The sequence below is a fragment of the Diplotaxodon limnothrissa genome, linkage group LG18 (genome assembly GCF_057381915.1).
Source record: "Diplotaxodon limnothrissa isolate DT_005_m linkage group LG18, D_limnothrissa_male_GT1.1, whole genome shotgun sequence".
Classification (NCBI taxonomy): domain Eukaryota; kingdom Metazoa; phylum Chordata; class Actinopteri; order Cichliformes; family Cichlidae; genus Diplotaxodon; species Diplotaxodon limnothrissa.
The window spans coordinates 23,854,626-23,867,757 of NC_140613.1; the positions used below are offsets into that span (position 1 = coordinate 23,854,626).

Genomic DNA, 13,132 nt, shown 5'->3' on the forward strand with positions numbered 1-13,132 from the left:
CACATCATTTTCTTTTGAGGAACTCTTTGGCTCATTATTCATTTGCACTGTGAAGCGCTGTCTTCATAAATGTATGAAGTGATTCTCAAAGTTTGGGCTGGGGACCCCTGGTGGGCTGCGAAGGTACTGCAGGTGGTCGGCAGCAATAACAAGTTCAGTTTGAAATTAAATCACTACCTACAGCTTCATATTTACAGTATTGGGGAGTAACGGAATACATGTACCGCCGTTACGTATTTAAAATACAAAATATGAGTAACTGTATTCCGTTACAGTTACCGTTTAAAAAGGTGGTATTCAGAATACAGTTACTTTGTTGAAATAAATGGATTACACTGCGGTACTTTCCTGTTTCATTTTGTCGCGGGTCAGGACTGTTTGGGTTTTGTTTGACAGCTACGTTCTGTTGTTCCAGGCGGCAGCGCTACGGTTGCCATGGTTACAGGGCGACGCTGTCTCTCTCTCTCTGCGACTGTGTGTTTCCTGGGTGAGAGAGCGCCTTTTCGTTGTTGTTGTTGTGCTAAGCTAACAGGCAGAATGCTACAAGCATAGCTCTAAAGAATGTAGCATCATGGCCAGTGTAGTCCGTGTTGCAGGGAGAATGGACTGCCATACACATTATGGGTCTGTGAGCGCGAGGAGGGAGAGAGAAAAAGGGGAGTGGAAAGGTACGAGTTGTCATCGAGGAAAAACGGGAGCTGGAAGCATGTAAATATAATAATAACCACTTCAGCCAAGAAGAGTGCCTGACGAGCCCAGTTGTAAGTAAGCTATTAAGACTCGACTGTACACCGTGTTCGTGTTTTCCTCCGAAAACAATAAGTTCCGTTGGAGCAGTCTTTCAACGCCTCTCTCTGTCTCTCGCAAGAAAAGTTGACCCACACAACAAAGTAAAGCTATTTTTCGGCTACGAGCCGACAGGGACCCCGCCGTATTAGTCAGAGGTCCCTTTACTACAGTTCGGAGTCGCGGACCTTCAGTAATAGTAATAAATCACACAGCAATAGTACATTCACATTGTTGTAAAAAGCATGATAATCTATTAAGTAATCCAAAGTATTCAGAATACGTTACTGTCATTGAGTAACGTAACGGAATACGTTACAGAATACATTTTGGGGCATGTATTCTGTATTCTGTAATGGAATACATTTTAAAAGTAACCTTCCCAACACTGCATATTTATATTTAGTATGAATTAAAATTGGTAATGGTACATAGTTAGTTTGTGACATTAGTCATTACTCTGACATTTACTGCTCTTGTATTGAAGTTTGTGTCCCAGTGGCAAGTGGGTCACGCACTGGCCTTAACACTTTGCATGTGACTGGGTAGCATTAACAATTTATAACCAACAGTCTGTGTTGGTCATGAATGTTTTTTGATTGCATTTTTCAAGGAAATAAATGACCTTCTCTTATATTTTGATTAGTGTAATGATTTAAGATTGGGTGGAGCCTAATGGGATTTTCTGGATTTTAAGTGATATGTAGCAATCTTGATTTTGAAAATGGTTGAACTTGTTTTAGTGTCACTCTGACAAAAGATTTTTCTAATTTTAGAGATGTTGCACAAATGAATGAAGGCAGTCCTATATATTTGTTTGATGCGCTCACTCTAGAACATGTTGTGGTCAAAAATGAAACCACCTTGTTACTGGAGGCCAAGGTAATGCCATCCAGAGTAGGTATCTGATAACAGACCATATTTCTAAGATTTTTAGGGCCAAGTACTACAACCTCAGTTTTATCTGCATTTAGAAGCAGGAAATCAGAAATCATCCAGACCTTTATGTCTTTAACTAGAATCGTGTCATCTAGCTCTGTTGCTTAAAGCTGAGTGTCATCTGTATATGAATGAAAATATGGACACTTTTGCAGTGTTTTCTAATAATGTTGCCTAGGGGAAGCATGTACAATGTAAAAAGTACTGGTCAATGTTATACATGATTAACTTGTGTGTGAAGACTCCCCATTTACATAACCAAACTGTAGTCTATCAGTGCAGTGTAAAAGCAACAGTGTGTAGTAAAATCTCTCTGTAGTAAAATACTGAGGTCTAATAGGAAAACATAGAAATAAAGTTCCCTGCCAGAGGCCAGAAAATCATTCATAACTTTCACTAGTGCTGTGCTATGATGCACTAAATCTTGGCACAAACTCTAACTCTGCAGCAAGCTCTTTAACAACTACTGTTTCAAGAGGGGTCAACAGATTGATGGTTAAGGGGAAGACATTATTGAAGTAAACTAAGATATATCAGCAGTTGCTGTTCTTAAAAATGCATCTGTGGCATGGCTGTGACTATTTTTGTAATGGTTACATTTTTATTTGTAAATAACTCATGAAGTCATTACTAGTTAAGGTTAAGGGAAATGTTTGAACAGAGCTTGGATTCTGTTCGCCTGAATGCAGTGCTGAAGAGAAACCTAGGGTTGTTCTTATTTGATAAATAGTAAGATGTCCTAGCTTTAGGGAGGACTTTTTTAGAGCAACAAACTATTTGTACAGCCTAAATGAAGACCTTCTAAATTAGATGCATGTTTGAGAGTTATACCAAGGAGTACAAAAGAGTAAAGTACTTCTGGTTCTGATTTGTTGGGATGTTCTGCTAGGTCTTGATGGCAGCCGCCTTCAGTTGCCACTTGTTTGTGGGTCTCCCTGCCTTTGGTTTTGTATATAATACCTGAAAGCATGCTCTGTCGGGTTGGCCATTAAAGAATACCACACTGTTTCCTTTTGACAAACTCTTGCCTTGCTTTTGCAGTATGCTTTGGGTCATTATTCATTTGCACTGAAGTGTTATCTGATCACTTTTTAGTGATTTTGTCACGGACTAATGACGAAACAGGGCCAATCTGGCCACAAAACTGATTGTTAGTCAATCGTCCAGTTAATTCTGAGCCTCTGTATCTGTCAAATATCAAAAAAGGAGCTTTTTGGTACAAACCAAAGGGCAATCTTTAGTTTTTTTAGGCCACTGTTGTGATGTTTCATTTACTCAAGCACAATACACATTTATCAGATATGCAGAATAAATAATGTATATACCTTTTTGTGTCAACTAAGGTAACACAGACTTATTTTTTTGCTGCAAATGAACTGATCATGCTCATGAGCACAGCGACTCTACAAAAGCCATTCTAAACAGGACAAAACTAACAGAAGTGAAGGTGGTATTTTCATTTTCAGGCCAACCATGCTGATTCTGGAAAATAATTTTATTATAGGAACATTTTTCTTTAAGTCAACAATGTTTACTCAAAAAGAAAAAGAAATGAAGTCACACAAATGTGCTAACACCTAATGACTTTGACCAAAACCGCCCTGACCAGAGAGGGTGGGCAAAACTACAGGGCACATTTACACTCTCAAGACCAATACTGTGGAACTGCCAGACCCAGACCACACCCAGTATCACACCAGTTAACCCAATACACAAGTTCTTTGCTGCATGCTGAGCACCTTCAGCATATAAGAACCAAGGTCTGTTTCTTTAAAGTCAAATCTTCCATTGGGAACTTTCAGTGTGTGAGCGATTTCCGTCCTTTCAACATCCGCCGCAGAATCACTTCGATGCCTCCTTGTGAGCTGATCCTTTTGATCCAGCCGTGGGTTCTCTTTCGTTTGATGTTTTTGGGCTGATACTCGGTGCCTCTTTTCCGGGTCCGTACCTGCTGGTACTGCCAGGGAACCTGCTGAAACACTCCTGAACCTTCAGCTTGTGAAGAAATTGTATCTGAAGCTTTGAAAACCTGTGTTCTAGCAGCTGCTCCAGGACCAATCCAGCTGCTGAACGATCTAAGGTAAGAGGTTCCAGTTAGGTCTGCTGTGGGAATGCTGTTGGAAGAACAAAGATTAAAATGTTGTTGAAATATGTTACTCTAATTTCAAAATGATGCCACAATAATACAGTAACGTCGTGCAAGTTGTAAATCCATTTATCATAATGAAGTTTATGTGTACGGTTTCATTTTTTCACAACAGCATTATATCAGTTGTACTGCTTCAATATTTACAATAAAGGGGCTAATTAAGAATTTGCAAACAAAATTTAGTGCAGGTTGTCTTAAAGAGTGGTGGACCGGGGGCAATTATAACATCTTTTACATTTTCCTTGATAGCTCACAGACTACGTGAAATATACTGGTCATATTTTCATAAAAGAAACACACACACTCGTGTGTGTGTGTGTGTGTGTGTTATTGTAGAGTATACATTCAAGACATCCATTTCTGTTTTTCCAGAAACTTTACAACAGTTCTAGCTTCTACAAAATAGGTTTTAAGTCTTTGTGTTGAGTTATAAGTGCATTTTACTTGAATACGATATTTACCTGGGACAATAAAAAGGTTCCATGTTAAAATCTTGCATTATAGCAAACAACACCTATATTTAGAGTAGGCTGATCAACCATAATGAGCATGATCAAAGAAAGTTGGTCCCGCTTTGAATAACAGATCGCTACAACTGGCCCCGGTCTCCTCTACATAACATATGCAAGCAGAATACTGTACGGATAAAATAACTTGTGCAAAAATTAGAGCAGAAAAGTGTTTCAGTCACCCCCCAAAACTGTTTTTCAAAAGTTCTTTATAGCAAACATTATTACTCTGTGTTTTTCCCCATGCCCACACTGCTTATTAGCAATTAAACGTAACATCGCCTATAAATGTAAATCAGTAGTGTTTGGTTTAGCCATTGCTTGACTAAATAGAAGTTCCCATGAGTATCTATCCAGGTTAACTGCAACTAGCCATGCTGCTAACTGATTACCAAGCTAGCTTTTCAATGTTAGCCTCATAAAGAAACACTGTTTGCTTCGGGGTTAACCTCGCGTGCAAATAACTTAAGTCGCTTACCTACGCACGTGAGTTAGACCACGCAGTCGGGAAAATGAGGACAGCATAATGTTCATTTTGAGATATTTAGGAATGTACAGATGACACCGACATGAGAGCAGTGAATGTCACAGGCAGGTCTGCTTCTTCTTCTTTGGTTTTGTTGAAAGACTGCAAAAGTGAATGCTGCCACCTACTGATCCCAGCGTGTAAGATCCACAGAAATGGTTACATTAAAATGAGGTATTTTTGGATATTACTCTGAGTCACGGTACAACTGCTTTTGGTCCCGTTGGACTGACTTTTTTTTTTTTTTTTAAAGTTTTTACACAACATTTACGTTGGTGTAAGGTATTTAGCATTTGTATATTCTAACTGCTCTAATAGGGTGAATGACCCACCAGACATGTTATGAGTTTTACATTGCTTGTGCCAGGTTGAACCCCCTATCGCCTTAATTCAGCCTTAATTCTTCATGGCATAAATTCAACAAGGTGTTGGAAACATTTTTCTGGTCCATGTTGGCATGCGCATTACACAGTTGCTGCATATCTGTTGTTTTCACATCCATGATCCTAATCTCCTGTTCTACCACATCTCAAAGATGCTCTTTTGGATTGAGATGTGGTGATTATGGAGTACAGTGAACACACTGTCATGTTCAAGAAAGCCATTTGAGATTATTTGACTTTAGGGTGTATTATTCTGCTGGGTGCATCCTGAAGATGGATACACAGTGGTCATAGCAATGAGATGGGCATAGTGATCAACAACAGTCATCTAGGCTGTGTGCTCAGTTCTTACTAAGCAGCATAAAATGTGCCCAGAAAACACCATCGTACCAACACCAGCCTGAATTGTTGATACCAGGCAGGGTGGATCCATGCTTTGGTCAAGATTTGGTAACATGTGTAAACTATGTCCTCATTTTCCTGTTCTTAGCTGAATCTGCAGTCTTCTGTAGCTTAACTGCTTCAAATCTTGGCATATTGTGCATTCAATAGTGCTCTCCTTCATACCTTGGTTATAAAGAGTAGGGATTTGAGTTACCATTGCCTTCCAATTAGCTCAAAGCAGTTCAGCCATTCTCCCCTGACCTCTCACATCAACAAAGCATTTTCTCTAAGAGAGCTGCCGCTTATTAGATATTTTTTCATTTTCAGGCCATTCTTCCATGTTTTGGAAATCCCAGTAGATCAGCAGTTTCTGAAATACTCTGTCTGACAATAGCAACCATTCTACTTTCAAAGTCACTTAAATGACCTTTCTTCCTCACTCTAACGCTCAGTTTGAGCTTGTGAGCTTTAGATGTGAGAAGATGTTTTTATAATAAAGTTTCTGTATAGTCTATCCTGGCATGCTGACTGAGGACTCCTTGAGCTGGAAGTGTAATTGCTGTTGAGTGCTCTGGTGGCCATCTAGAATGTTATATGTGTAATTCACCTGCATTTTGGAGGGTCTGCTTTTTGCATTGTTGCTATATTTTAATCTAAAACTTTAGTCATTTAACATTAACTTCAGGCTAGCCTTTGATGTAAAAGACCACCCTGTGATAAGACAATACACACAGAAGCAGAGATGTGCAAACACAAATTCTGAAGGTCTCTCTACTGACAGTCGGTTTCAGTACTTTTCCATAACCAAGCTGTTGCTTAAAGTCATCCCTTTGTGCAGTACATTATGATTACAGTGATGATGTTTCGTGAATAATCTGCACACGGTAGGAATCCTGAAAAGAACTGACGCACGTTTTGTTTTTAGGCCGGTATCAGTGATAAAGGCCTAATTTTTTAAAATTGAATTTTAATTGTCCAAAACACAGATACAAACAGATAAACCAATGATTATTTACGCCAAGCAATAAAACAAAGCACCCAGTTGGCTCACGGGCTCTCCGCCCAATAAACGTCACAGATTGCTTTCCAGTGACTGGCACTGGACTGTCACAGCAGCAGGCCTACCAATTTGCTATGTGAGTTCAAGAAGGGGGCACTGCTCGAAATGTGTTAGATTAAAACTGAAAGGTCACGTCTGTCCTTGGTGGTGAGGCAACAATAACTCGTTCTCAGGTGACACTTTATGATCATAGTCCGCAATCAGATGTGGGATTTGAAATAAGACCCCACGCAGAGCCCCGACTGTGGTCACGTGCCAGCCCAATTAATTTAGATAAATTAGCCGGACAGTCATTTTTATCATTTGTCTCCTTTTCAGCGCCCAGGCAGGACCACACAGTCTTTCCCCTTTTTTTTCTTTCTTTTTTTGCTGGCCTGTCAGCCCTAGCAACAAGCAAACAGGCGCCTCTCATTGGCCTCCTCAATATACAACTGCTTTCTATTCGCCCTCCCCACCGCCACTCAGCAGCGAAAATACCCGAAGATTGCTGCTGGTGCTGCGGATTCAAGGGCAGCAGGGCTGGGTAGGGTCTGGCCCGAGTGCGCAGTGGATGCAGAGGAAGCGAGAAAAACACGGGCGTCTGTTTTCGTAATGGGTATATCATTAAACTACCAGTGGCACTCTTTTATGGATGCATGCTTTATCTTCACTCCATGCCCCCCTGCGGTCTGTAATGACGGTCTAATTGGGCCAATAAGGAGCTTTTACTGTTTTGCAGCATCTCTAGCGTAGACAAATTGTTGCGCCAGATGCAACGCCGTTCTCGATACTGTGTGGTCGGCCCTTGACTGTCATCTTTGGGTGCAGGTTTCTCATCACCTTAATCATCAGTACTTCTGCAGGTAATGCAAATCTTTTGGTTTTGTTTTTGTTTTAGCTTTTTTTGTATTGCTCTGTGGCATCTGGATACCTGATGTTTACTGTGCAGCATATCAGCGCCAATAAACGGCTGCACGCATGATGCATGCATGCATTTCGCCTGAGACAGGATTAAAATAATAACAGATTATGAATAATACAAGCAGTATCATTCAAAGCGCACTATTTGTGAAGCCTAAAGCTGTTATATATATAAATATTTATATAAACATTTTTGGTGCGTATATTTGTGAGTATTTGAATCTTATTGCGATGTATAAATTGTTTAAAATAATAATAATAATGTGTTGTTGTAGGAGCCAAGCCGCTAAATGTTTGTGAATCAGGCGTTTTTAACATAACGGTCTCATGTTGAAAATATAGGCCACTCACTTCACGTGCATCTTGACAGACTGCGCCTCACTCTGCTAGACTCTTGTTATGGAAATGCAGCAGCACACAGTGTACCGAATGTGTGTTACTGTAAGAGTTGGCAGGCCTGTCAACCTAAATATTCTGCAATGCAGACACACAAAACAAACAACTTCAACATGGCTGAGTAACCTTCAGCCCTGACTTTGGTCGAGGTTGGATGTCGCGGAAACCATTACATTGCTCCCCACAGCCATGTTCCAGACCTGCTGGTGGGATTGGAGAATTGTAGGTCAGGAAGAGAAGCCCAGATTTAAGTGGGAGGACTGTTGGGTTTGTGCTGCTGTAGTTTGTTTTGTGCCGATCTGTTGATTGTCGGTGGCCATGTAGAATATTTTTTATCTATGTGTTTTTGGGTTTTTTGTTTTGTTTTATTTTATTTTTGCAGACTAGCATGGTAATAACCTTGCTCTTTGGGGAGGATTTTGCTTCTTGTGTTGATGTTCTGTTTTAATGTAAGGTGAAAAACTGGCACGTGCACAATATACAAAAATATACCTAAAGGATTTGTTTTTGTCAGATTTCCACAGACATCCACCAACAAATAATCATTCCCACTATTTACATTTTGTTTTTATATTTCTTTAAACCTGTCAAGGTACCAATCATTAAATATACTAAGCACCCAGCATGATTGGAAGACAATAAAGATGTAAACAACATGTACTATTTTGTACTTCTCAGTATACTTTGCCAAAACGCACAATAATATAGGGGAATGCACAAATATCCTACAATAATGCACATAATGCTAAATGGTGATGAGTTGCGAATGCAGCTCAACTCAAATGTTACAAGGGTTTTCAATTTGTGTGTAAAAATAAGGGTTCATTTTGCATCCAGTGAGATCACTTTGCATTCACACAAAAGTGTGCTGAATGATAGTGCAGATAATGCATACATAGTGCATAGACACAACAGCAGTTCCTTAAACAAGGAAACAAACAAGTAAACAATAAAGTCTCACCAGCTACTGAAGATGTGACTCAGCCTTGTGTGTTTCCTAGAGATAACTGTGTTTTGTATCAAAAGTGGGGACACTAACGTGTGTGTTTGTGCTGCTGACAGCAGACTGTCAAGCAGTGGCTGGACCTGAACGGAAACATAGAAACCAGCTCTCATCTCCCGCTGGAAAGAACGCAGTTTGGAAAACTGCTATCACGTTGTCGTGAGACACACAGTCCGCAGACATGTGTACAGTCATGCCCTCTGACTGGAGTTCTCTATTTATATATATCCTGATTCTGACCTTGTGAAATGGAGGGGTTATTAATAGCAGACATCTAGCTTGGCCTAGGTTTTTTACATGGTGTGTGGTGCAAATACTGCTTTGCAGTTGTTTGTTGAATGCATCAGAATGTCAAGCCAGGTGAGTCACTGAGGTGAGTGTGTTAGTAGAGACTTCAACAGCTCTGTTGGATATAATATGGCTATTGATTTTGAAATCAGAATCAGAATCAGAATCAGAAAGGGTTTTATTGCCAAATGTTGAGCAGGTTTACAACATTAGGAAATTGCTGCGGTGCTTCAGTGCAAACATACTGTCATAAATTGCGCTTAAATAGACATGAAAAAATAAAAGTAAGAATAAGAATTAAAAGTGCTACGTAGAAAGATATATGCATGAGTGCAGGTGGTGATCAGTGCCAAACATGGAATGATGTAGTGAACACAGCGTAGGGTCATGTGTTAGTGGTGGGAACAGTCGTACGTTTATTGTTCATGTGTCCAACAGCAGAGGGGAAGAAACTGTTCTTATGGCGAGAGGTTCTGGTGCGAATGGACCGGAGCGGAAATGTGTTAAAGTACCCTTTATTTTGGCGTACTTTCTTTCTGGCTCTGGACTGATGAAGGATAAAGAAAGCCTTTTCATTGTGTCTCTGTTGCTAGGAAACAGCTTGGGTTCAGTTTTGTAGGAATCAAGCTGGGTCCAATTTCTTGCAGTGCAGCCAATGCCATTGGCAAAGCACTGCAAATGGAACAAGTTAGAATGCTTGAATGTTTGAAACTGTGACACTAAATGAGCTGTGAAAAGTAGGGCAAGACATGAAAAATATTTTTTTCCCACATTTCAAAGGAAGCATCAGAGTACTGATATGTTTTATTTGTGTCTGTGTGATGTTGTTCCTGCAGGGAAACACCATGCTGACTAGCATCACTGAAGGGATACTGTGCTGCCTGACTGGGAAGACTGCCAATCTAGTCTTGCCCCTGGAGTCATCAGAACCCTCTGATGGTTTTGAGTATGTGGAGGTGAAACCTGGGAGAGTCCTGAGAGTGCGGCATATCGTCCCCGAGCGCCAACCCATAGAAACAGAAAAACAAGTTGCTGAAAAGAACAATGCAGATGTTGACTGTTATGATAAAGATTCTCCCATATCTAATAATGACGGCGACAGTGGCAGCATTGTCCACTGCAAGAGGAAGATCACAGTCTACCGAAATGGCCAGCTGGTGATCGAAAATCTCGGGGATGTTTTGCACTCTGAGATTCTGCAGTGTCAGGATGGGGATTTAGAGCCTTGCAGCACTGTAGAGGTGGAGCTTGCTGACTACAAAGACATAGCCTCTTCTCCAGACCCCAACCCTGTTCCTCCTCCAGTTCCTCCACCACCTGGGGAACATAAACCTGCTCCGCCTCCACGCCGCCGCCGTCGCAAACCCAAGCGCACAGTTTTAATAGACTCCAAGAGGATGATCTCGAGCTGCAAAGGAACGCACTCGGATGTAGCACTGTTCTTCGTGCATGGCGTCGGAGGATCTCTTGACATCTGGAGCAGCCAGCTGGACTTCTTCTCCCGCCTGGGCTACGAGGTCATTGCGCCAGATTTGGCAGGTCACGGAGCAAGCACAGCGCCACAGATTGCAGCAGCTTATACCTTTTATGCCCTCGCGGAGGACCTGCGAGCCATCTTCAAGAGATATGCTCGTAAACGCAACATTCTTATTGGCCACTCATATGGGTGAGGATTTGTGAGATGCTTGTGTTACGGGTCAGCTTAGAAAAGTCAGTGGCGTACAGTGATTAACATGCTGTACCTACCCCATTATATCTCTTCCAGAGTGTCATTTTGTACCTTCCTGGCGCACGAATATCCCGATCTGGTCCATAAGGTAGTAATGATCAATGGAGGGGGTCCCACAGCTCTGGAGCCCAGCCTCTGCTCCATCTTCCAACTGCCATCTTGTGTCCTTCACTGTCTGTCACCTTGTCTGGCCTGGAGCTTCCTCAAGTAAGATGCTGTGATGCTGCAAACAGTAGTGACACACTGTGACAGACAGATGTAATAGATAAATAATAGCTTGCTTAAAATGTTAACTATCTTTAAAATGTACAGGAAAGAGATTTTGGTAAAGTTTTTTTCTTTCTTTTTCTAATCTTCAGAGCTGGATTTGCCCGTCAGGGTGCCAAAGAAAAGCAGCTTTTGAAGCAGGGCAATGCCTTCAATGTGTCTCCGTTCGTTTTGCGAGCCATGATGAGCGGTCAGTACTGGCCCGAGGGGGACGAGGTATACCATGCCGAGCTCACTGTGCCCATTCTTCTGGTTCATGGCATGTGTGACAAGTTTGTGCCCATGGATGAGGACCAGCGGATGGCAGAGGTATATCACACCTTTATCCAAACAAGAGCTATTTTGTTTCATTTATTAGTTATTGTCTCATAGCTTTGGATTCGGATCTGTTGTAAGATTATCCATTTTGGCTCTGGTTTTTAGATCCTCCTGTTCGCTTTCTTAAAAGTAATCGAAGAGGGAAGTCACATGGTCATGATGGAGTGTCCTGAAACTGTCAACACCCTCCTGCATGAGTTCTTTCTATGGGAGCCTGACATGTCAAGAAAAGGCAGCAGCAAGACAGACACAGAGAAGGCGATCGCTGCCAGTGACACTCTTCACACGCTGAAAAACAGTAAACCTGTGAACAAATAACCATCAAGGCATAAAGTTTTATTAAAGAGCAAAGGAGAAGGCCTATTCTTCGGCAGTTGGCATGTATTCCTAAGGCTCCCAGGCTGAGAGCTGTTTAAAACAGGGTCACATCTTATGGATGTAGATGACCACTGGTGCTCCGAGATGAAGCGGGAAAGGACGTATGATGAGAGGGGCGGACGCCGATACACAGTCAGTTTCTGCTACGCTTTTTGATACCAGTTTGTCCTCCATCTCACCATGTTTGCAAACCAACACAAAGTCTGGAGGTAAAAGGCACCATGATTTGTGTATGAAATGTTTGTGGTGAAGAACTGACCGACGAGGCATAAAAGGCGTGAAACGCTGTTGGAATCGTCTCGCCTCCATCATATATATTCTGTAAAGTACTGCAGAAAAGAGCTCCTGTTCTACCTTAATAAAATGGCTAATTTATCCATTTTAACTCTGCTTTCAGTGGAAGAGAAGAAAAAAAAAACATCAAACATAGTCAACCGAGGAATCAGGGAGGGTGAAGAGCAATTTATAACAGAATAATTGTGTTTGATTAAATGCAGACAGTGGAAAAATAGATTAAATGCATTAAATATACTACACTGTCCATGTAAAATGTGGATAATAACTGTGTCACATGCTTACATAAATGACAATATGATTGAAGGAGAAACACACACATACAAAAATATTTGTACCATATTGTTTTGGAACCACATTCACACAATATGCAGTGTACAGCATCTCAGACACACAATCTGACTGATTAACAAATGACAGAAGCAAGTAACTTTCCTTGCACTAAACTCAAAATCAAAAATGCTATGCGTCAGTATTAAAGTGTAACGATTTCATAGTTAATATTAAAACATAAAACAAACATCAAAGCCGAGAGAGATTCTCTTCCAGATTAACAGCCATTGCCTCGATACCATACATATATACACACATATATATATATTATCCTAAGGATAAAAAGTACTGAGAGCCTGCATGAGTTCAGAGTATGGAAAGATATATACACAAGGGTTGTTTCAGACAGTTGCAATATATTGCCATAAATTCCCAGCACAATTGTCTTTTAATGAAATGGTTCCTCTCAGTGTGTAAGTATTATTATTGTTTATTTATTTCTGTTTTTATCTTGGCGTTACAGCAGCAAACTGATAAAATGTTGTCTTAA

At 40.9% G+C, this 13,132-nt stretch overlaps 2 protein-coding genes across 2 annotated transcripts; one reads left to right on the plus strand and one right to left on the minus strand.

The window, feature by feature from the left end:
* Positions 1 to 3,180: 3,180 nt before the first annotated feature.
* Positions 3,181 to 4,981, minus strand: mrpl34 (mitochondrial ribosomal protein L34). The gene is made up of 2 exons (XM_085378549.1): positions 4,862 to 4,981; positions 3,181 to 3,839 (listed from the first exon to the last, which is right to left on the minus strand). The coding sequence occupies exons 1-2, from the start codon at positions 4,915 to 4,917 to the stop codon at positions 3,524 to 3,526; spliced, it is 372 nt and encodes a 123-aa protein (XP_085234675.1). The 5' UTR covers positions 4,918 to 4,981; the 3' UTR covers positions 3,181 to 3,523.
* Positions 4,982 to 7,307: 2,326 nt separating this feature from the next.
* abhd8a (abhydrolase domain containing 8a) lies at positions 7,308 to 12,036 on the plus strand. The gene is made up of 5 exons (XM_085378211.1): positions 7,308 to 7,578; positions 10,160 to 10,989; positions 11,089 to 11,259; positions 11,412 to 11,628; positions 11,743 to 12,036. Exons 2-5 carry the CDS (start codon positions 10,169 to 10,171, stop codon positions 11,953 to 11,955), a joined length of 1,422 nt encoding a protein of 473 aa, XP_085234337.1. The 5' UTR covers positions 7,308 to 7,578; positions 10,160 to 10,168; the 3' UTR covers positions 11,956 to 12,036.
* The last annotated feature ends 1,096 nt before the right edge of the window (positions 12,037 to 13,132 follow it).